This window comes from Colias croceus, chromosome 23, assembly GCF_905220415.1.
Source record: "Colias croceus chromosome 23, ilColCroc2.1".
Classification (NCBI taxonomy): Eukaryota; Metazoa; Arthropoda; class Insecta; order Lepidoptera; family Pieridae; genus Colias; species Colias croceus.
The window spans coordinates 6,843,632-6,869,884 of NC_059559.1; the positions used below are offsets into that span (position 1 = coordinate 6,843,632).

The window sequence follows — 26,253 nt, forward strand, 5'->3', positions numbered from 1 at the left end:
CCTTTCTCGGGTATCAAAATATCTCCATACCAAATTTCATGCAAATTGGTTCAGTAGTTTAGGCGTGATTGAGTAACAGACAGACAGACAGAGTTACTTTCGCATTTATAATATTAGTATGGATTTCATTCAAAATAGCTTACCTAATCTGAATGTTTGGAGTCGAAATCTATACTATAATATTATAAAGCTGAAGAGTTTGTTTGTTTGTTTGAACGTGCTAAACTCGGGAACTACTGGTCCGATTTGAAAAATTCTTTCGGTGTTAGATAGCCCATTTATCGAGGAAGCTTAAGGCTACCAGCTTAAGGTTATCATTACGCTACGACCAACAGGGGGTAAAACCGCGCGGAGCAGCTAGTCAATTATAAGCTTTTAATCGATCACAGTGTAAGTGAAGCTGTGGTCTCCTGTTAGTCTATATTACAATGAAATTTAGCACACATAATATAGAGGGTAACTTGGATTAACACATAGGTTATATCCCAGAAATCCCACGGGAACGGGAACTATGCGGGGTTGTCTTTGAAATCGCTAGTGGAAAGCCAGTCTAGTTATAATTGTGTTATTTATTTGTATAATAAAATGATATATTTAGAAAAGCTGTGTTTTATTTACTTTTGATTATGAGTTTGGAGAAAAGGAGAAATGTTTGCTCTGACAGAATCAATGTATTTTTCTTCAAAGTATTGGTAATCTAATGTTTACTGTATCATTTTTTGTAATAAATGTCTTCACTACATAGTATAAAACAAAGTCGCTATCTCTGTCCCTAAGTCCCTTTGTATGCTTAAATCTTTAAAACTACGCAACGGATGACGATGCGGTTTTTTTTTAAAGATAGTGATTCAAGAGGAAGGTTTTAGTATATAATTTATTAGGTTTTAGACAAAGCGGGCGAAGCCGCGGGCGGTAAGCTAGTTCTATTATATTCTAAAATATATTACAATCTACATCACATAATATTGTAATAATTGTACTACTAATTTGCTGTGCCGTGCGGATTCACGCGCGGACACAATCTTTTATCCTCTATTAGTCTATTTCAATCTATACAGTATACTAATATTATAATGCTGAAGAGTTTGTTTGAATGCACTAATTTCAGGAACTACTGGTCCGATTTTAAAAATTATTTCGATGTTAGATAGCCCATTTATCGAGCAAGGCTATAGGCTATATATCATCATGCTAAGACCAACAGGAGCGGAGTAATAGGGGTAAAACTGCGGGGCACAGCTATTCGGTAAGTAAAGAGGTTGATTTATGAAAAAAGTAAGTAGCCTCTGTTTCTTTGTTGGTTTCAACTATTATTCATTGTAAATTTAATCCCAATCGGTGTGTAATTTAATTAAATAGACAATTGCAATTAAATATCTAATTATTATGCGAATAAGAGCTAGCGCGCAAGAGCAACTTTTGTCTACGCAACTATTTGTCTCTCCCATCAACTCTATGGGCTAGTAAGAAAGTGCGCGCACGTAGCGACGCAACTCCCCATAGAGTTGATGGGAGAGACAAAATAGTTGCGGAGACAAAAGTTGCTCTTGCGCGCTAGCTCTTGTAAAACTTGTATATTATGTAGCAGTCATCTGTTTTAATTTGCTATTTGATTCAATGACTAGCGTCTTGCCTGAACGTCATTTAGTCCATTGCTTTAGATAAGGGGATGGGTTAGGTTAGGTCATTCAATGAACGCGCTTGTCATTCAGTCAAATAGCAAATTTAATCAGATGACGGCGACATATTCACTTTTTTATAAGGATAAGTAAATAAAACAAAAACATGTATTTATAGTCAATATATTTATTGTTACATATGTATAACACGCGCCAAATAATGTATCGAATGTAAACCTTGTAAACTATATACATCTCTGTCGCACTTCAAAAAGCCGTAGCATGCTATCTCTCTCGCAAGTATAATACAATTAACTTAATTTTTGATTATTTATTACATAACTTGAGTATTATTTTACATACAACGTTAGCATAATAAATACATAGGTAACATTTAAGTTACTAAGAGCCGGTTTTTAAGATCCGATTTTTCAATCCTTGGTTAAAATGTATCCGTCCAATAAAGTATTACACGAACATATCAAAATGTCACCTGTAAACTGTCAAATACGGACAACTACAATACATTTTTGAAACGGTAGCACAGAATACATAATAGTAGCTAAACGCTAACGGTAGTTTAATACGTTATTCGATGAATAAGTTTTAACCAAGGATTGAAAAATCAGCCATAAGAAATTTAGTTATACCTTCTTTCTTTAGTTATAAAATTTACATTTTTTCTCTAGCCCAGTGTTTTTACATACATTTTTATAGATTTAATTTTAATTATTATCCTTATATCTGACAGATAAGTTAAACACAAGCTAAAATCCAGAATTGTTTATAATTGGCTTATATTTTTATATGCTAAATAAATATTTCTGGATATTTTTCACACACGGCACGATCTGATCCCACACTAAGCTTTCGCTTGTGTTATGGAAACCAGATGGATGATAAACATACTTAGATAATTTTAAATACATACATATACAGGTAATTAACACCCAGACACAGAGGTCGTGGGTTCGATTCCCACCAAGGGCAAATATTTTTGTGATGAACATAGATATTAACTGTGTCTGGGTGTTAATACTTATCTAATTATATAAGTATTTATGTAAAATTATATATACGTATGTTTATCAGCCATCTGGTTTCCATAACACAAGCGAAAGCTTAGTATGGGATCAGATCGTGCCGTGTGTGAAAATTGTCCTAAAATATTTATTTATTTATTCAAACAGTGACATATTCATATAATTTTTACATTAGCTATATTCTGGATGTTGACTTTTCATATGTCCCTTTAAACTACAATTTTGAATAAACGCCTGTCCACAAATATGGCATCTATACCGTCGATCGTTCGTATGTATCCGTATATGATCTTTTAACGTTTTTAACCTAGGATATGACTTTTCGCAGACTTTACATTTAAAATTTCGTTCCCCCGTGTGAGTCGGCATGTGATTGTTTAGCGCGAACCGAGTGAAAAACTTCTGGCCGCAGCATTGACATTCGTATCTGTAAAAAGAAATATAATTATGAATAAAATAAATCAAATATATATATATATAGCTGCTAGTACAGCTTTCCGCCCGCGGCTTCGCCCGCGTTTGCAAAGAAAAGACGCATAGTTACCGTTCCCGTGGGATTTCCGGGATAAAACCTATCTTATGTGTTAATCCAAGTTACCCTTTATATGTGTGCTTAATTTCATTGTATTCGGTTCAGTAAATTTCCGCGAAAGAGTAACAAACACACACATACACATCCATCCTCACAAACTATCGCATTTATTAGTAGGAATAGGAAGGATGAATAAAATTCATTTATTAATCATATTTCGTCTTATTACGGTGCATTTACATCAAACGAGCGAATGCTCATTCTAACCCCACTATGTCAAATTATTTTAATGTAAACAGGCGTAGAGCATTCTTTCGTTGTTCTTAGTGCGTTCGAAAAGATTCTATGCAATGTTCTAATACTGAACAACACTGAATACGAGTTTTCGCTTACACTCATACTCACGCTTACATTCATGATTACGAAAGAATGCTCTTGCTCTAGCTCTATGTTCGTTTGATGAAAATGCACCGTCAAAATACACAGATTAACTGAAAACCGGGTCTAATGCGTATTTAAACAATTTTTAGTGTTAAAACAAATAAGGACAAGTTAAAACATCTGTACTAATTAAACCATGGCTTTATATTCTGGGTTTAAACCAGGTTTATTTCAGTTTTTGTAATAAGACGAAATAGGACAATCTATACTAATATTATAAAGCTGAAGAGTTTGTTTGTTTGTTTGAACGCGCTAATCGCCCATTTATCGAGGAACTTCATACTAGCTGCTCCGCGCGGTTTCACCCTTGTGGCTCCACTCCTGTTGGTCGTAGCGTGATGATATATAACCTATAACCTTCCTCGACAATTGGGCTATCTAACATCGAAAGAATTTTTCAAATCGGACCAGTAGTTCCCGACATTAGCGCGTTCAAACAAACAAACAAACTTTTCAGCTTTATAATATTAGTATAGATTAGTAATTACGCTTTAAAAACTCCTAACAATTCTGTGCCTCCAGTGAATAAGGGAGTAAGACGAGTTATTCCCTTTGGTTTTTATTGCACCATTGGATTCAGCTCGTCAAAATACACAACATATCAAAAGGACATATCTCTAGCTGCATCCTAACCCATTTTTTCGAATGACCCAAACGGTATAAGTAGGGTGTGATTAACGGTATAAGTTACCTTATCCATCATTTTAGGCAATCGCAAAGGAACTATTCATCTCGAGTCAAAATAACCCACGAACACGAGGACGTATGTGTAGTTATACTTTTTGAATAAAGACATAATTCATTTTGTTCCATCCGTTCTAACACTATTTTAGTATATAAACGCATTTGTGTCATTTTTCTAACATGAGCATAAAGGAACAACTCTTAGTGTCATTGGTTCAAGTGACGACATGAGATAGTTTCGCATTAATGCCGTGTTGTAATGGTCTATTTGAATACTGCACGGAAACAACAGACACTATTTCTTTTTGCTTTATAATATTTTTCAATCGTTTTTTCAATAAATATGCAACAATAAATCTTTATATTTAAAAAAAAAGGTATTTATCAATCAACTTGGAATACTAATAATATTTCTATGGAAATTAACTATTTTTTGCAATAGATAAAAATACAGTTTTAATTAACACATTAAGTGCATTTAATGATATTATACTCTTTGTTTATATAAATACAGAACGATAATTATTGAATTATCTAAAAAAGCCAACAATAATGTTAAACTTATATTTTCTTCTTATAATTGGGTAAGTTTTATAAAAAATAACTAGTTTTTAATCTTTTTTTTTTTTAATTTAATCTAACCAATAATACTATAATTATAGACGCATAGAAAAAAAAATTATAACCAGTCTTGTAGAGTCTCTTCAAGTCGTATTTGCATCCAAGGCACCTTCAAATCTGTGCTTAATTTTTTCATAAAATCTCTGCGGCTCATTGTTTTTTCTTTATTTATCTATATTATTTTGATATTATAAGATATAGAAATTGTTAAAATTTCATATCATGCCGTAAAATATCGCCACAGACCACCTATAACTTTCCCTGTAAGGTAACTGAACATACAGGAATATGGTTTTCGAGCTTCTCTTAACTCTTTATAGTGCTTGTATCCTCAATGTATAACACATATTCGTTTATAACCACCAGACAACATCTCAGCCACCCAATCCTCTTTCTTGGAGTCCAAATCCAGCAGAGGACAACAGTCATTTACTAAAATTGAAGGTTTTTCGTAATAGTGTTAAAGTTTTCTGGATCCTATTTTATACTCAATATATAGTATATACCTAATACTATATCATGTAAAACGTGACTTGGAAAAAAAATATTCAAATAAATCACAAAATAATTTTTTTAAACAATCGTTAAAGTTACGAAAAGCCCAATTATACGTCAAAATGACGTACAACATCCTCTTTACTACAAAATGGCGGAATTTACCGGGAAGAGCCAACTATGTACTGCTAGGTCTCGACGGCTAATGAGTTGTTTCTGGATTTCGAAGTGATTCGATGGTAAATATAGAAAAGACAAAGATATTTCGCCGCGGTGTACATCAAATTTACGTAGATTGGACTTCTAGGGTTAAATGCATAAACACCTAAATGTTGTTTTGTTTTTATTATATCTAATAACGTTAAAAAATCCGTTGATTTCACTCGTTTTTCAAGCTACATGCATGGTTGTTCCACTAAAAGGCTTCAATTGAGTCATAAAGTACACAAATTTCAAGCATGATAAGTCGCATTATTTCTATAAAACCAAAACTGGCAATAATATAAGTCGTGTTATGCGACTATGAACATAGTGCTTTAGGGCATAAGTCGTTATATTGCAAAGAGCAAAAAAAAAATTATGTGAATACATTGAGTTATTCCATGAAGTACTCGTTCATAAGGCCACAACTACAAAAAAACACGAAAAAAGTATATTTATGGGGTTGTTACAATATCTGTTTATATGTAAAACTAAAGTCTAACATCATATCTTACCCATACAAGCTTAAAAATTTGAAGTTATAAAGATTTAGTGTTGATATATAGTTTTTTGTCTCTCCTGAAAAGTGATGTTTTTGAGTTATTCCCTTATTCACTGGAGGCACAGAATTATTCCATCTATTAAAAATTATACAAAAACCACACCCACCTGTAATCCTTCAAGTGATCCTTCCGTCTATGTATCGTCAACATACGTCTAGTTTCAAACACTTTATCACACACACTACAAGGAAAGGACAACGGAGCCTCTCCATGAACTTCCACTAAATGTTTCAACTTTTGCGGATAAGTCATTAGTCTCACATCACACTTTGGACAATATACCCTACCCCGTTTATTATGAACCCTATCCACATGTAAATCCTTATTATAGGCCGCTTTGAACACCTTCCCGCACACTTCACAAGGGTAATCCCTTCCTTCGTCATGCCTCTGCTGATGCATTATGAATCGACCACGATCAACGAAACCCAAACCACAAGTTTCACACACATAGTTACTGAAGTGTTCGTTCATATGTTTGTTCAGAGCGTGGAAGTATGGGAATGAACGGTCACATAACGCACATTTGATTTCATCTTTCAACAATCGGAACGGCAGCACCCACTCTTTTATATTAGTGTAGTACTTCTTCTTGTGTACACTAGTGATGTGACGCACGAAATCGTCGAGGCTAGTGATGTGCATAGCGCAGAGTCGACAGTCGATGCGGGTTAAGTCGACCTTGATCATGTTCTTGTTTTCGACTACGCGGAATTTCTTCGGATTATGCTTGTTTAGCGTGTGATCTCTCATTAGTTGTGGGTCCGTGAAGTTTTCGCCGCAATAATAGCACAGCAGGTTGTTGTGTCGACATTTGAACGGACAGACATACGAAAATTCGACGAGTGTGACTATGTTCGTATCTTTCATGTACGTGGGGTCTCGTTCACGCATTCTTTGCTGCAGGGTCGACATTGGTATTTCTGAAAATAGACAACAATTAATAAAATTTTATTGATAAAATGAAACTGTATATACTTCATATACGTTCATATTTAGAGGCTAAATTTATATGCATAAAACATCAGTTTGAAATTACATACGTTTTTTAATAAGTACTTTATTTTGAAAGATAAATAAATAGCAATAGATTTTATATTGATAAATTAATACTACATTTGTACTGATATTATAAAGCTGAAGAGTTTGTTTATTTGAACGCGCTAATCTCAGGAACTGCTGGACCTATTAAAAAAATTATTTCGGTTCTAGACAGCCCATTTATCGAGGAAGGTTATAGGCTATATATCATCACGCTAAGAGACAAGAGCGGAGCAATGCGGGTGAAACCGCGGGGCACAGCTAGATCAAATATAAAAAGAAGAGTCTGAAATTTCAAATTATTAGATTATCATCACTACATAAAACAAAGTCGCTTTTTCTGTCCCTATGTCCTTTTGCTTACATCTTTAAAACTACGTAACGGATTTTGATGCGGTTTTTTATAATAGATAGAGTGATTCAAGAGGAAGGTTTTAGTATAAAATTTATTAGGTTTTAGACAAAGCGGGCGAAGCCGCGGGCGGTAAGCTAGTTGGGTATAAATTTAGATCTAAAACAATTATAATATGTCAAATACTAACTAGGTTTCACCACCGGCTTCGTAGCTTTCCACTTCACAAAATCATCATTCTTCAAATCCATTTCTGGCTTACTCTCTTGTATGTCTTCTGTTATTTTGTCACTAACTGGTGGCTTTTCACTAAGTGGGTTCTCGGTTTTTACGTCACCTGTAATTTTGTAGTAATATATGCGTTAGTTAATCCCTACTAATATTATAAATGCGAAAGTAACTCTGTCTGTCTGTCTGTTACTCAATCACGCCTAAACCAATTGAACCAATTTGCATGAAATTTGGTATGGAGATATTTTGATACCCAAGAAAGGACATAGGCTACCTTTTATTGCGAAATATGTACCACGGGCGAAGCCGGGGCGGACCGCTAGTGTGTACATAGTTACAAGAATTATTACTTGCTTAGAAATATAAATGAAAGTGACAAAAATTATTCAATCTAGTTTACAATCTATACTAATTTATAATAATAAATAAATTTATAATAATAATATAATAATATAAATAAAGCTGAAGTGTTTGTTTGAACGCGCTAATCTCGGGAACTACTGGTCCGATTTGAAAAATTATTTCGATGTTAGATAGCTCATTTATTGAGGAAGGCTATAGGCTATATCATCACGCTACGACCAACAGGAGCGGAGCAGCGGGTAAAGCTAGTTAAAATATACAGATTTAAAACCTTACAGTTATCATCCAGTACATCAACTAGTGGTGTGGCCGGTCGTGACTCGTCTTCCGCCAGCGGCTCTATTTTAATTTCCAGTAAGGGTTTCTCTGGAGGTTTTAGCGGTTGATCTGAAAGGAATAAGATTAAAAAACTGTTTAAAATTATAATTACAAAATCTTAACAAATTACACATGAACTTTAAAAAAATCTTAAACAAGTGATATATGAAAATAATTAATGACACAATCTTAATATAATATATAAATCTCGTGTCACAATGTTTGGGTTCATACGCACTATGCGGGTAGCCGCGTTGCGGGTAGCCGTCCGGCTGACCGCAAGCACAATTATGTACGTAATATTCATTTCTATGCGCACTGCGATGCGGCTACCCGCAGACCGCTCCGGTTGCTCGGAGAGCTGCGGCCCGAGTGACGGCCAGCCGGACGGTTGCTATACGCACTGTGCGGTTCAGTCTGCGGCTGCCCGCCATTGAGTGAGTGTGTGCACGTGGTTGCAAAATGCTTGCTCTCATCTCGTGTTTGCAAATAAGGATGCACCCAGTACTTTTTTCTTTGCTTTTCTTCTATACGTAACGTGTGTAAATGTAGTAAATAGCTGCAACTTCTTCCATTTCCATCTTTGAAATGGATCGACATGGCCGCAAATCGCAACGGTTCTTCAACCGCACTATGCGGGTAGCCGCATTGCGGGTAGCCGTCCGGCTGGCCGCATTCGCAACCGCATCCTGCGGTCAGCCGGACGGCTACCCGCAATGCGGCTACCCGCATAGTGCGTATGAACCCTTTGTCCTCAATGGACTCCTAAACCACTTAACCGATTATAATAAGCATAATGCAGTTCGATCCAACTTGAGAGATGGATAGTTTAAATCTCAAATCGTTTTAGAGAAAGCGGGCGAAGCCGCGGGCGGTAAGCTAGTATAAAAAATAAATATTATATAGATAATGAACACCAAGACACAGAGCAAACATCTATGTTCATCACACAAATATTTGTCCTGTGTGGGAGTCCTAGTGGGAAAGGCAGGGCCACTACCAACCAAGCCAACCGGTCAGTCACAATCACTAGTTTAGTGAAGTCCCATGTCCCCGTAGTGGGGTAAGGGGCAGATGCATTATGCATACATATTATGCATACATCTGTTTCACCCCCGTCCGATTAGGGCCCTTCTGGCCTCCTCCACTCAAGCGACAGCTCAAGCCGAGGTTCGTGGTCCCCGTCAAGGGGGGACGCCCTTGTGCATGTCGCTACCAGGGTGAACCTTCAGTTCACCCCCGCGTCCGCGTTAAAATGTAGAAGCCCTTCTGGCTAACATTGAGAAACACCATACAAAAAAAAAAAAAAAAAAAAAAAATCTGTTTCACTGATCGATTTTTCTTTAGGGACAAGTAGGTGATCAGCCTTCTGTGTCCTACCAGACCGAGACATTTTTTTTTTCTTCGTCTCCACCGGGAATCGAACCCAGGACCCCTCGGTTCTACGCTCACGCGTCAACCACTGTACCAAGGAGGCGGTCAAAAAAAAAAAAAAATCACAATCACTACATAGTATAAAACAAAGTCGCTTTCTCTGTCCCTATTTCCCTTTGTATGCTTAAATCTTTAAAACTACACAACGGATTTTGATGCGGTTTTTTTAATAATTTGATTCAAGAGGAAGGTTTTAGTATATAATTTATTAGGTTTTAGACAAAGCAGGCGAAGCCGCGGGCGGTAAGCTAGTTACAATACATAGTACATTTAAACTTAACTATAGTTAGTGGAATAGGCAATAGACGGTGGCAGATGACAGACGTCGCGCTCTCTTGCTTTTGGACCGTCCGCGTCGGTTCGGATGGACGTTCACCATTTTGACCACATTTAATATTAAATTTTGATTGTTCTTTGGAAGTATTTTGTTTTATAAAATAAGAAATAACCGTCTAAAAGGCTAATTATATCTAAAATATGTTTCATAAAATCTACATACCATCTTCATCATAGATCCTGGCTTGCAGGAATGCCTCTTCACACCGTAGTATTTGCTGTCTGAACGCGAACGCATCGCGTATTCTGTGTACACAGGCCGCGCACACTAACCGATCTGATGGGACATCGTCCAAGTGGGATAGCTGAAAATTATATATTTATTTATTTAACACTTTATTGTGCAAGAAACAAAATATACATAAAGGTTACAAAAATAAGTTTACAAAAGCACAAAGGGCGGCCTTATCACTATGCAGTGATCTTTGCCAGGCAACCACGGGGAGGAAGGCAAAGAAGCGCTATATGTTAACTAAATATTATTAGCTTTATAAATAAACTAGATTTCCGCCCGCGGCTTCGCCCGCGTTTTCAAAGGAGAACCCACATACTTCCCGTTCCCATGGGATTTCCTGGATAAACCTATCCTATGTGTTAATCCAAGTTACCCTCTATATGTTTGCTAAATTTCATTGTAATCGGTTCAGTAGTATTTGCGTGAAAAAATAACAAACACACACACTTACTCACAAACTTTCGCATTTATCATATTAGTAGGATAAATTGAATATAAAGGAGTATAAGATATATTAGAACTATAAACATATATGTATAAATTTAATATATGTTTGAAGGGAGGCGAATTAAGCTCACATCATAGGGTTATATATTGTTAAATTCGTTATTTTTTTCTTCCTTTGTTTATTTACTTCACATACCTATTTAAATCCTCTAAACGATGCACATACTTGACAAACTTTAAGCGGTTCGAATTGGAGAGTGCCTGGCGATCTGCACTACAGGCTACTACAGGCCTATCGCAGACACCAGTCCTCTTGGTTTATGTTTATTTGTACTTTTGTTAATATAGTTATTAGTTTTTTTTTTTTTTTTAAGGAAAATAAAAATGATTTATTATTTTTTGGTTAACAATTATGCGCACTGAGAAACAATGTGGCTTTTTAGCAGTTCTTAAATCATTAGTTGAGTTTTCAGTTATAAACAATGAAAGTTATAAACAATGTTGGTTTATGTTAAATATTTATCATCACTACATAGTATAAAACAAAGTCGCTTTCTCTGTCACTATGTCCTTATGTCCCTTTGTATGCTTAAATCTTTAAAACTACGCAATGGATTTTGATGCACTTTTTTTTAATAAATAGAGTGATTCAAGAGGAAGGTTTTAGTAAATAATTTATTAGGTTTTAGACAAAGCGGGCGAAGCCGCGGGCGGTAAGCTAGTTACAATACATAGTACATTTACACATATTAAATTGGTACTAATACGAACTAATATTGCTTTGATTTGGAATTGAATCTACATCCAGATGGTAAATGCACGGAACATACATACTTGCATACAATATAAAACCTACGTATTGCTTTCTAGCCAGAATCTATAAACTTAAAGTAAAAGAAGCAATTCAAAGAGATACAGTTATTATAGTACACTAGTTTACCGCCCGCGGCTTCGCCCGCTTTGTCTAAAACCTAATAAATTATATACTAAAACCTTCCTCTTGAATCACTCTATCTATTAAAAAAAACCGCATCAAAATCCGTTGCGTAGTTTTAAAGATTTAAGCATACAAAGGGACATAGGGATATAGAGAAAGCGACTTTGTTTTATACTATGTAGTGATATTCAAGTCATTTGACTGTTTCTTTCGATGAAATAGAACTTTTATTAACAATACTTACCAATAAACCGAAACAGTCCATTATCATATCAGAATAAACTTCTTTTTTGCCCAAACTTTCGTATTCCACATTAAGGACTCGACACTTTTTCAACGTACCACAACACCGACACATTCCTGGGTCAAATACAGGACCCTTGCCCTTTTTCACACTCATACTTTATTAATTACTTATTTATTATTAAGTATTTTATTTTCAACAAATTGAATAAGATACTGGTGTATTGAAAAATCGATATATTTACATGTAATATTTTGACAACAAAAAATATGCCAAATGCCATTTGCCAATAGGCAATGACAGAAGGCCGAAGGGCGTCCTGTCATAATTTTGACAGGAGTACAGATTAACTAAAATTATAAAATACCTCAGAACAACGAATCCTATGTTAAGCCTGGTTTACACTTTGATTAGTGTGAGTGCAGGTGATTAGTGCGAGTGCAGGCGTGTAGTGCGAGTAGTGTCCAATTCACTGTGAGTGCAGGTGATTAGTGCGAGTGCAGGTGAGTAGTGCGAGTAGTGTCTAATTCTTATTTATTTCATGTTTTAGATACTCCTGCACAAAATAGGTTGTGTCTTCGGTCCACTTTGCCATTTTGTACAACAAGCGTCTGACGCTACACACTATAATAATAATAATAAAAACATTTATTGACCACAAAACACACCACACAGATACAAAAAACAAACATAATTAAAAGAGAAAACAAAAAACCAATAGAACTTAAAAACTAATAAAACTTACTTAAAACATAACAAATAAAATAATATAAAAAACCTTATAACTAAACTTAAAAAATATAACTAAAAACAACAACAAAGAACTGTGTGGTAATGTCCATCATCAAAAGGGACTACTCAGTTATAAGCTGTAGTGCCCCATAGGAACACTAACAGCACTGATTTTCAGGAGCCCCTATCGGTTGCGACGGTTGGAGTTACAGCTTTTTTTTTTTAATAGATAATAATATATAACTAACTATATAATATGATGAAATAGTGATAAGTGTGAGATATATATTTATAAAATATTTGTACTTACTACTTATATAATATAAGAAATATATATGTAATAAAAATATATGTATAGAAAAAATAATAAATTAAGAATAATAAATAACTACAATAAGAAGTATGTTATTATATACGTAGAGAATAGAGATACCCATACACATACAGCGGGACACATCAACGGCACTAAGGCTGGTACAGAGTATTTAATAAATGTTTTTTATATTTAAATCGAAAGTTTGTAATACTTTTTACTTCAGACAGGGGTGGTGGAAGGTTGTTCCAGCACTTAGTGGCGCTGTATGTGAAACCGCCTCTAAATGATGCAGTGTAGTGCATGGGTATTGATAGCTTTATGCTGGCAAATCTGGTTTTGTATTTTAGGTCGCTTCGTTGACCTAACCAAGCTAATTTTTTATATAGATATAATGGTATTTTTTCATGCATTAAACCAAATAACAAAGTAGCAAAATGTAATTGCCTACGTCCATCCATATTTAAAATATTGGCGTCTTTAAGATAGGGACTGATGTGGCTTCTAGGTGGAACGTTCCAGCAATATCGTGCGCAGGCATTCTGGACGCGTTGTATTGCTGTTCTAGTACGGCTAAGCAGTCTAGGGCCATATACAGTATCCGAAAAGTTAAATTTCGACAATACAAGAGAATCACATAGACGGATACGTAAATTTAAATTTATATATTTTCTTATTTTATACAAAATTTTTAACCTATAAAAAGAATTAGAAATGGTATTATTTATATGTTTTTCGAATCTCAAATTCTCGTCAAATAATAAGCCTAAATTCCTTGCCTCGTGTACACGCTCGAAATTATTATCAACTACTATTTTGGGATCAAAATGCTCAATCGCTTTTACCATCTTAGGGCTTCCTAGAAGCATAAATTTGGTTTTCGATAAATTTAAAAATAAAGAATTACCTACGGACCATGTAAATACACTATTTAAATCAGAATTAATTTGGTTTATGGCATTTTGTGTCTCATTAGGATAGCAAGATATGTACAGCTGCATATCGTCAGCATACATCTGGTAATTGCAATGTTTTATGCGTGACACTACATCGGCACTGTACAGGATAAATAATAGAGGTCCCAATATTGATCCCTGGGGAACACCCCTCGATATACTTTTGCAGTCCGAAAAGCGTTTACTGCCATCTTCCTTTGCGACCGAAACCTTTTGAGTTCTACCACTGAGGTAACTGTTAAACCATTTCACAGCATTTGTACTTAATCCGTAGTATGCTAGTTTTGACAGCAATAAATCGGTATTTATAGTATCAAATGCGCGAGTGTAATCGAGAAGCAAAAGAACCGTAGCCATTCCTCTATCTTGTGCTCCCAAAATGTCATCAACAACGTCCATCAATGCAGTTGAAGTGCTTCTGTGTTTTCGGAAACCAGATTGTCGGTCAGGAAGGATGTTATTTGACTCCAAGAACTCCATGAGCTGGTTGTGCACAATTTTTTCTAGGATTTTGGACATGCAGGGAAGTATACTGATGGGGCGTAGATCTTTGAAATCATCCGGGTTTTCTTTCTTTGGGATTGGGCATACTATGGCATGGCGCCATAGATCAGGAAAGATGTGTGTACGGATCGATGTATTAACGATGTGTGTTAGTATGGGCAATGTTTTTGAAATTGTAAGGAGAAGCATGTCAAGGGAGATGCCGTCAATACCAACCGCCTGGGATTTTAATTCGTTAATCACCTTCAGTACCGTTGTCTCATTGACAGTCCGCAGTTCAAAAGTGCTATCACTGTAACGGTGAAACTCGTAGAATGAAAGAGTAGATAAAGATAATTGATTAATCCCGGAAATATTAAGGAAGTGCGCGTTTATCTTATCAGGATCGCTTAAATGAGGTGATAGTAAGCCATCTTTTCTTGACGTTAGCTGAACTTGACTTTTAATGTTCTTCCACATCTCTCGAGGTCTTTTAATATTGGAATTTATAAAGGTATTAAAGTACGCGCGCTTTTCGGACTCTAGAGCAGTTTCAACGTATTTTTTTAACTCTTTATAGTACTCCTTATGTGAATCAAGTTTAGTCTTGCGTGCTCTTATATGCGCTTCGTTGCGGCGTTTCATAATTAGCTTCATGTTATACGTTATCCACGGGTATTGTCTATCTTTGATAATTTGCGTTTTCATAGGTGCGTAAAAGTCGAATAAAGATATTATATAATGTGTTAAAGTGGTCACCATGTCATTAACGTCACTCATACTTATTATATTGTCCCAGTTAATATTATTTAAAGAATTTTTAAAAGCATCTGTATCTATATCTTTTAGTGGTCTGCACATAAATTTCCGCAGTTTAGGCTTATCTTTCTTAATATTTAAAACACAAGATATAAAAGCATGGCTGCTGAGAGTAACTATATAATCCACTTTTATTTGCGAGATAGAAGTATTTGCACAAATAACATCGATGAGAGTTTCGGAGTTAGAAGTAAAGTGAGTAGGCTCAGCTACGAGTTGCTTTAAACTATGCACACTTAGAAAGTTGTTAAATTTATTAGAATTGGGATGATTCCTATTTAGCAAATTAATATTAAAGTCACCCAATAAAACAATATGATCACTCCATAAAAGAGAGCCCAACGAGTCTGCCAAAGCACCAAAGAATATATCAGTATCCATCCAGGGAGGGCGATATGCCGTTCCGATTACTAAAACCTTACCTCGGACCGTGACTTTAAGCCACATTTGTTCAACAGCTGACGCCGGATGGGTCAAAGTACGTACAGTTAGGCCACTCTTTATGTAAAAGCCAACCCCGCCACCACGGGAGCGGACACAGCTCGGGCGAGGCACGTGACGTAGCTTGTATCCAGGGACAGTCGGTGCGCGTCCTTCTTCCCCCGGACGCAGCCACGTCTCATTAATAGCCATTATATCGACACAGTGGTTTTCCATAGCAATAATAAATTCGTCGTGCTTGTTCCCTAGCGAGCCAGGATTGAGAAAACCAAGTTTTAATTTATTTTTGCAACAACCCATCATTTGTAAAGTGATAAGTATAAATCATAACATAAAGAATAAAGAAAATAAACTATACACTATATAAAAAAATAATAATAGCAAATAACATGTAATACATAATATATTAAAATGAAAGTAAGTAAAACAGAAAAACCCAGCATCTAAGATTTCAATCAAATTATTAATTAATAACTCTAGTAGAAAATCAACAAAAATCATATGGAAGTAAAAACTTATTAAATTATACGATAATAGCAACAGATTATTATTAGGATAGCCCATTTTGATGCAGCTGCAATATTTAAATAACAGTGTTTGATAAGCAGACATTTTTACTATTAAATTACCACACAGTATCTTTGAGTGAAAAAATACACAAAATGATTTCAGTTGATAACACGATAAATTAACATTGAACAAAAAACTTTCAATTTGGTTTAGCTTCTTAGTGTTTTCAAAGATATAAATACAAATACAATTTGATATCCGCGAGAATACGACAACATGATTATTAACAAAATATGTATAACTTATATCTATGATGAATTTATTAATGTGAATATTTTTTACAAATACAATTAAATAAGATACGCAGTGATCAAATATGTTTATGAGGAAAAAACCTTATCCAGGTCCTCCTGTGAGCGTATACTTATGAGCCTAGAGGTTTGATTTAGCCTAGCAAAAATTCGTCCTCCGCGCGTCCAAACAAATCGCCATTGCTTTGTGCGCCCTAATAGCTCGCGCGTTGCGTAAAACAAACACTAAACGCTAAACACCACTAAACACTCCTGTCCAGACGTGTTTAGTGGCAGGCACGCTGCGAGTGAGGGGGGAAGGAGGGCGCGCGGGACGTCAGACGTGGCTACTCGCAGTCCACTCGCAAAAAAATAGAACACGCTTCTATTCACTTTACTACACAGCCTACTAATTACTTCCACTAATCAGTCGCTGTCCACACCTAGTCATGTAGGTTAGCAGGCTTCAGCACTCGAAGAATTAAAAAAAATAGAAGAAAAAGTGGAGAAACAGAAAAAGAAAATTAAATGTTTAAATGAAGTGGACCGTCAACAAAAATTGAAAATTGAAACCTTTAAAAATATCATTATTGAATTGAAGGAGAAGAATTTAATAAATATGGTGACATCCTTATTCCACAGCTAATCAGAGCCCGTGGAGGCTTTAATAATAATCCCAATGCAGTGCTATTCAGAGCTGCATTTAAGCGGCTCTTAATACGTGCTGAGATAGTGATAGTGGGGTGGGAAACTGCATACCGTTAAAGCAGATAAATATTTTAAACTGCTCTAGCACTACAGATCCAGTTCGCACCATTAATGATCTCACAGAAAAAAAATCGTTTGTATAGGTTTAAGAGGACGACAGCGAGTTATTCGATGAATATTTAGACTGTCTCAATAGTAACATCTCAAAATATGCTGAGTCAGTTGTCAAAATATCGCAGGGTTTGTAGCAAGGAAATTATCACGAAATTTAAAATGGAGTCATTATTGCGTGGAGACTCTCAAATTTACTCAAAATCTTTAATAGCTTACAAAACACACGGAGGCCTTATTTACCTTTCAAAAGACCTAGAGAACATTTGTCTTAAAACCGAGAAAATATTAAAAAGTAATTTCAGGAAAACTCACAATGAAAAATATTATCTCTATATAATATATTCATTCTTAATAGAGAACATTGAAGAATGTTCGAAAATATTATTGCACGCCTCATAAGCGAAGCGTTGAGGTGGGTACTACTGTCACTTCGCGCAAAACATCTGATTTTTTCTTCTGACTGCAGCGAACACGACCCAAAACATCAACTTTTATTAATTAAATCAGTTGTAAAAACAGACATTGACATCAGATCCCGATATTTCGATAAAAAGGCAACAGAAAAAATTTCTTTTAGAAACTAAATAAGATTATTTTATTTCGCAATGAATATCATTTGAAGGGCACAGGGAAAAAAGGAGCTCATCGACAATTGTACGTTTTTTGAATGAACTACCATTTACTTCGTTATTTTATGGCCAATCAGAGCACGTTATCGAAACCCGATAAAAGGCGCTGATTTTGCTTAAAAATCATTAAAATAAAAATCTACTTTATGATAAAACGCGCTCATTGCATGCCATACCGAGTAAAAAGATGCCCATTGTCTATGAAACCACGCTAGAACGGGCTGATCGCAGCGATTGTAAAGCCGCGTATAAACTAAGCGCGGCAAACCATCGAACATTGGCGCGCGCATCGGCCGCGCACTATGTAGACGGGATCGCCGCGCGCGGCGACGCGAACATTGCCGCGCTCGAACGTGCCGCGGGGCGATCCGCTCACTGTCGGTTATTGAGACCGCATCAAAGGAGCTTCAGGCGTTCGCTCGCGCGCCGTGTGGACGGTTTGTAGTTTTGGTGATTCGGCTCGCGCGGCGTATACGTAAAAATGGACAACGAAAAGTACCGTTTACTAATACAATTGTATGGCGCTAATGAATTTTTGTTAGGCATGGGTCGTCGACGCATTTTTCATCAACGAGACTAGACCGTTAAATGTCGTTCATCAACTAGTCGATCAACTAGTTAAAATCTTCGACTAGTCGATGTGTAAACTGAAACGAATTGACAACGATTGACACGGTCGACCGACGCGCGACGGTATTGGTAATCGAACGTTCGTTACCTTGAACTGAGGTCTACACTCTACATGTACAATTCCACATTCTTACCACGAAGTTATTACGAATTATAGATTTTCAAAGAATTCAATGTCAGGGTTGTCTCTAGTAAAGAAAAAAGTTGTGTGGTTTTATGAAACCACGGTAAAAGTGAAACTTTTTTTCACACTATAGACATTTAACTAAAAATTATCGTATTTGTACGATAATTATCGTACGTATCGTGCGTCACGCAACATGCGCTACACAGACCAATAAGTTTGAGACGATGTAATAAAAGTTTCACTTTAAAAGTCAAAGCTATTTTTTAACAATTATATATAATTATATCACCTATCTATTATCAAGTTTTTGTTTATGATTTAACTTGTCGTTTTAAGTCGTTAGTTATAGTCGATATATTAACATTATTCTATATATTATTATAGGTAGGTAATCCTTATGATATGTAATAAATTAACTGAATAAAAAAAATATCTTAGATTTTTAAGACAATTCAATAATATAAATTTATAAATTTATATTATTTATAATATAAATTTATAAATTTATATTAAATTATTATTTAATTCAATAATATCAAATTAATACAAATTAATCTCCTTTTTTTTCAATATTTCGAGCATTGATCATAGTAATCTCATTAAAAGTCAAACGGAATTAACGGTAAAAATATTGAACTATCAACTCGCGACGCGTCGCGTCGCAAGTTGATAGTTAATACAAACGTGTCGACTGACGAGCCGTCTACGACGAGTCGTTTAACCGTCTACGGTGGACTATTATACGGCCACGTCGAAGAGTTAACCGTCGCGGACGCGTTGACGAGCGTTTCGACTCTTTTGTTTAGTCGTTGAATTCAACTAGTGCGTTGGTGAGCGATGGACTAGTCGAATCGTTGAATGTACATAGACGGTTAATTTAACTAGTCCGTTGATTCAACGCCCATGCCTAATTTTTGTGGAATAGCAAACCCTCCCAATACTATAATAAATCGCTGAGGTATGATGCGTGGGTAGAAATCAGTAAGAAAATGGATATACCTATTCCTGACTTGAAAAATAAAATTTTACACTTTTGGCGTCCTACAGAAGAGATGTTCGTGATGGATCGCCTGCCGCGCGCGGCAACTACGTTCAACTTAATTTTATCTACATATTGGCTCGCGCAGCAAATGAACGTCAACTCTGGTCGAACATTGACTCGCGCGGCTGCCGCGCTTAATTTATACTTTCTCATATATAAAAAAGTACTCTGTGGTTAAACGATTACACTGAGTTGTGTAGGCAGTTTTTAAGTGATTTTTATGTGTTAATTACGACGTAATTTTGTGTAATTCTATAAAATGGATAGTCAATTGATGCCAGTAACTAATCGATATGTGCGGAAACAACGGAGAAATCCAGAAAACTGGAAAAGAAATATAGCTAAGAGAATGAAGTAAGTACTAAGTTAGGGTTGACAATTTTATTTTATCATATAGTATTTAATTTTATTTATTTTCATTATGAAAATTAATCAAATAGTTTTTGAATAAATTGTATTACATATACTATGTATTATAATATTTTATTTCTATTGTTCAGATATTCAGCGAAAAAAGTACCCGAAAGGGTATGTGATCACTCAACAAAATCTTTTCAATGCAATACTCTTACCATGGCAACTTTAATGGCCTTGCACACAAAATTTTACAGTTATAAAAACAAAAAAAGACCGAGATTCAATAATTTTAAACTCTTGTTGTATAAATAATACAAAGAAAGGTGCAAATTACAAGGGTAGAAAGCAAACTGCTTTAAAATATTCTGTGATTGTAAACGATAAAAGAATACCTATATGCAAAGACTTTTTTCTATCCATTTATGGTATTACGAAGCACAGGGTTTCCTATGTACCTAATGAATAGATTTCACTATGTTGGAGATATAGTCATCGAAGAAAGACGCGGTGGAAATCACAAGGAGAAAAAATATGGGCCACAAAGAGAGTCTATTCATAAATTTTTTCAAAAATTAAAATGTGTTCAGGCGCATTACTGTAGGCGTACCAAGACAGCAGAGAGAAAATATTTAAGTTCAGACCTAAATATACGGAAATTATATGATATGTACAGAAGCAGTGAATGTTATCTTTCTGGAGTGAAGAAGTCATATTTTCGAAGTGTATTTAACTGTAATTACAATATAGGTTTCAGATCACCGAAAACAGATGTTTGCTCTACGTGTCTGGAGTTAACAGAAAAAATTAAGAATGAAAATGATCCTGGAAAAAAGAACATTCTGATGACAAAAAAACGAGTCCATAAGCTTAGAGCAAAGGCTTTTTACGATAAATTACGCGATGTACCAGAAGGAACCAAACTGATATCTTTCGACTGCCAGAAAAATTTGCCACTTCCTAAGCTGCCGGACCAAATGTCTTATTATACTAGACAACTTTATTTTTATAATTTTACAATGGTGGAAGGGTCTTCGCTTCTTCCGCTATCAAAAAACAGAGTATTCTCCTATTATTGCACCGAAAATGAATATAATAAGTACTCGAATTTAGTTGCCTCTTCAGTATTCCACCGCCTGTCTAATACTGATATGACTGATATAAAACATGTACGACTGGTGGCGGATGGCTGCGGAGGCCAAAATAAAAATTGTATTTTGATTGGAGCTTGCTCAAAGTGGCTTCTTTTAAACCACTCCATCAAGAGTATTGAACTGGTATTTCCAGTGACCGGGCATTCATTTATGCCGGCAGATAGACAGTTTGGTATCCTCGAAAAAAAAAATGAAAAAACATGAAATATTCCTTCACCCCGATGAAATAACAAATATTATAGATGAAACTTCGACATTAGTGAAGTTAGGTGTAGACTGTCCAATCAATGACTGGAGACAATCTGTAAAAGATATCGTTAAACCAACAGCAATTTGGCCAGTGGCATTTAAACAGTGCAAACGATTTATTTTGCAGCGGTCTAAAAAATTGGACAATGTTCTGATTCGTGGAGAACTTTTTTACAAAAATGATTTGGCAACTCCAGCAAATGTTTGCCGGAAAAAAAAATATATGAATATGATCAATCCAAGACTTATGGCTGTTAATGTTGCAATCAACAAAAACAAATTGATTGATATTAATAAATTACTCGGAAAGCATTTTGGGGCTAACTGGCGTGAATTACCTACTTTGTCATTTTATAAAGAGTTGTTACTTGTACAAGAACAATTAACAACAACATACATTCCAGAAGAAAATTATTGCGAAGAGAGACTCGATGAAGCAAATGATTTACGAATTTAGAATAGTTAAGTATAATAAATAATTAGATAATAGAAGATACAATAAAAAATACTTAATAAAAAAAATTAAATCAATTAAAACAAAAAAGAAGAACAAAATTACGAAATGATATTTTATAATAATGTAAACGAAATTAACGTCAATTAATTAACTAAATCAAAAGTAGATAAGAAACAAATTAAGAGTTCACAATTTTTTTTTGAGGTACATAAACACTCTTAAAATATCTTATATAAAAATATTATTTCATAATTTTGAGTTAATTTCTTTTTTGAAGTAGGTTCAATTATTTTTTAATTAATTTCTAATTAAAATTTTCAGTTTTAAATAAAAACTGCAATATTGTTAATAAGTGTCCGTAGCTCGTAACAATAAGCCAGGTCGCCACAATTACACCTATTAGTCCCTTAGACCCTATCTTAAAAACTACTGAACCGATTTTGATAAAACATGCACTGTTTCCTAAATTGAAGTAAAATGTAAGTCAATAAAAAAAGAACGTTCACAATGCGTTCAATAATTCAATAATTTCGGACAAATGCGTTGACAATCATGCACACATACAAACATTTAACATATATATAAATATATATACACCTATAAAATGTTTACAGATATATATAGAAGTACTCGAACATGCATAATATACTTAAGTGTAAAAGACTGCTTTATTGAATGTTCAATTGAATTATTATTCTTTGATAGCGAACGATTTCAAATACTTAAAAAGTTTCTAAAACTTAAATTAATTTGTTGTGAAATTGTTTTTGTGAAATTAATAAAACATAATACCTATTAAGTATACTTTGTTTTACTGTTTTTTTGGCAGCCCTAGGTATCATCGCCATCTTTGTTCGTATATTATCATTATCAAATATAGTTATTTGTGACAAAGCTTGGTATCAAATCCGGCCATTTCTGGAGTTTAGTATCAAAGGCGGCTATTACCAATAAAAAAACGTTAATATTAGCTTTAAATTAAACTCCACCACATTATCTTCGTGCCAATATGTAAGAGAAATACCTATAGATTAAAATATGGTATAAACGTTAATCATCATTAGAACATTTTAGAAGAAATTCATTTTTTTTACATTCCCTAAAATTAGCTATAGTGTAGATAGCCACCTTTGATTATACACGACTCATTTATAATATTAGTATGGATTATCTTTTACGAGTATAGAATTTAGTGCATTCAGGGAATTCCGGATACGGGGTATTATACATTTAGAAATTAAAGACTTTTTAACGGATTTTAAACGCGATTTATTCATTCTATTATTTTCCCGACGTTTCGAACACTTTACAGCGAGCGTGGTCACGGGGAGACTGAGATGTTGTACGTCTTGACGGTCATTCAAAAATTGTTATTTGTGAACTACCTCCAGCTATTCCTCCGTAGTTGGTATGTGGAGTATTTTTCCGGATGTTGGCAGTATTGGCTGATCGTGTCTTCTAGTCTTTTGGTACGTTTGACATGGGATTTTAAATTCTTAATATCAAAATTATAAAAATAAATATAATCAAAGTTAATTCAAATTGTGTTAAAAAATAAATATAAGTATGGATGAAGGTACAAACATTGAAAAGAAATAATCAAAATCCATCCATACAGGATTTTCCATACAGGATTTTGAACAGTCGCAAGGAGTTTGTTCCTGTTTGTCAAAAGTTTTTTTTAAGAACACTCAAAATTACAAAATACAGAGTGGAATTTGTTATAAAAGCTTTTTATCATACAGGCCAGTTTCCAAGAGAAAACCGACGTGGAAACCACAAAATTAAAAAGTATCAGGAGCTAAGAAACATTGTACGTAACTTTATTATGAACTAGCGGTCCGCCCCGGCTTCGCCCGTGGTACATTTTTACGTTTTCTCTCCATAAGAACCATCCTCGTACTTCAAGAAATGTAATAAAAAAGAATGAACGAAATCGGTTCAGTTGTTCTCGAGTTATGCGCTTACCAACACATTTTGCGATTCATTTTTATATTATAGATTTTAAATGTATAGATGCACATCATTGCCGTGCCGAGTCTCGGCAGCGTAAATATTTGCATACTGATTTAAGCATAAACAAAATATATAAAATGTTTAAAACAGAATATCTTGATTCAGCAGTGAAAAAGTCTTACTTTCGCACAATATTTAATGAAGATTTCAATCTAGGATTTGGCACACCTAGAACAGACGTGTGTTCGAAGTGCTTAGAGTTGGAGGGGAAAATAAAAAGAGAAAAAGACGAAGAAACAAAAAAAAATCTGATTATTGAAAAAAGGGTACATAGTCTGCGTGCAAAAGCATTTTTTAAATTGCTTCAAGAAAAGTCACAAGAAATTATCACATTTTCGTTTGATTGTCAAAAAAATAATACCATGCCGAAAGTCCCTGATCAAAGTGTTATATTACAATCAATTCATGTATAGTGCCACAAACTTATCAGACCCGGTGACAAAAACTGGAACTACGTGCCGCCATTTTGAAATGTCACATTTTCACAGACTTTTCATACGGAATATTTTGTCTAAATAAAAAGAAAGCGACATCAGTGACACCGTCACCGGGTCAGATAAGTTTGTGGCACTGTAATCATTAATTCGTTGAGCTTTGTCGAACATTTCACATTGTCTAGGTACTTAACTATCTACAAAACTTTTTACAAAAAAATAAACCGACTTCACTAACAAGTGATAACTGCGTTAAAAACAACCGACTTCAAACTTGCACTTGCAAAATTTACAAATACCTACAGACAAAAATGCTCATAAAATAAAAACTACTGGGCCTATCCGAATAAAATTTTTATGGGACCAATTCGACACCATCCCGCATCGAACAAAAAAAGAATCACGTAAATCGGTTCAGAAACCTCGGAGTAATCGGTGTACATACATAAAAAAAAAAAAATATACCGGCCGAAATGATAACCTCCTCCTTTTTTTGAAGTCGGTTAAAAAAGTTAAAAATAACTTTAATTTCGGAATTCGGTGTTTCTCGGTATTATTTATTTGTTACACCGACTTACACGACTTACCCTTTTTTAATACTGAGTATCGCAACTAAAAAAGTCGGTTAAAATTCCCTATCTCAAAAACTACTAAACCGATTTTGCTTAAAAATAATAAGGCTCACATTTTTGACGGGAAACCACCAGGAGAATGGTGGACCCGGGCTTTTATAGAAAGACATCGTGAAAAACTTACTTTAAGATCAGTACAAAATATTAAGAGAGCAAGAGCAGAGAAGACTATAAAAGAATTTCAAAATTACTTTGACAACCTGGAATGTGTGGTTAAAGGCGTCCCTGTCCCTGCATCTCATTTGTTAAATTATGATGAGACTAATTTTAGTGACAACCCAGGATCCGTAAAATGCGTAAAATGTAATTTTCGACGCGGATAAAGTACCCGTAGAGAATCATGAACAGTACATTGGGCTGTATTTCCGTTATGTTTGCCGGAACTGCGGATGGCAAGGTACCACCGCCCTATGTCGTATACAAGTCTGAAGGTTTATGGACTCAATGGATTGAAGGAGGTCCAGATGATGCTCGTTACAACAGAACCAAAAGTGGTTGGTTCGATTCGAGTACATTTTTTTACTGGTTCACTAAAATAATCGTACCATGGGCACATAAACTAGAAGGCACCAAGGTTATAATAGGCGATAACCTAAATAGCCACATCAGCCACGTCATAGAGTTGTGCGAAAAGCATAACATTTTTGTACTTCTGCCATCAAATTCTACACAACTGACTCAACCCCTCGACGTCGCCTTTTTTGGGCCTTTAAAAAAAACGTGGCGCAAAGTAAAATACAAAATCCACGACAAGCGTCATTAAATAAATGTCACTTTCCACCTCTTTTACAAAAGGTAATGGATGACGTCAATATGACTAGAAAAGAAAATCTGGTTAGTGAATTTAGACACAAAAGGTTTAAAAAAAAGTGCCGGAATATTATGACGATGATACTACTGTATACTCAGTAGACAAAGCGCTACTCGATTATTTAAAGGAGAATGGGTATAACCGCGAAAAATTGTACATGAATTATTTTTTCAATGTTCCCATTTTATTTCTCATATGGCATCAACATTTTTTAA

At 34.9% G+C, this 26,253-nt stretch overlaps 1 protein-coding gene across 2 annotated transcripts in view; it reads right to left on the minus strand.

Moving 5' to 3' along the window:
- Nucleotides 1–2,737: 2,737 nt before the first annotated feature.
- The window catches only part of LOC123702268 (zinc finger protein 728-like), a 34,246-nt gene continuing 10,730 nt past the window's right edge, over nt 2,738–26,253 (minus strand). The window contains exons 1-6 of one of the 2 annotated variants that reach the window (XM_045649961.1): nt 12,138–12,720; nt 10,438–10,579; nt 8,463–8,573; nt 7,783–7,929; nt 6,306–7,122; nt 2,738–3,089 (exon numbers count right to left, since the gene is read on the minus strand). In XM_045649961.1, coding sequence (XP_045505917.1) covers nt 2,834–3,089; nt 6,306–7,122; nt 7,783–7,929; nt 8,463–8,573; nt 10,438–10,579; nt 12,138–12,293 — 1,629 coding nt within the window. In that variant the 5' untranslated portion in view covers nt 12,294–12,720 and the 3' untranslated portion in view covers nt 2,738–2,833. Of the gene's footprint in view, nt 3,090–6,305; nt 7,123–7,782; nt 7,930–8,462; nt 8,574–10,437; nt 10,580–12,137; nt 12,721–26,253 lie in introns of those variants that run through there. The other variant, XM_045649960.1, reaches the window with a different exon arrangement.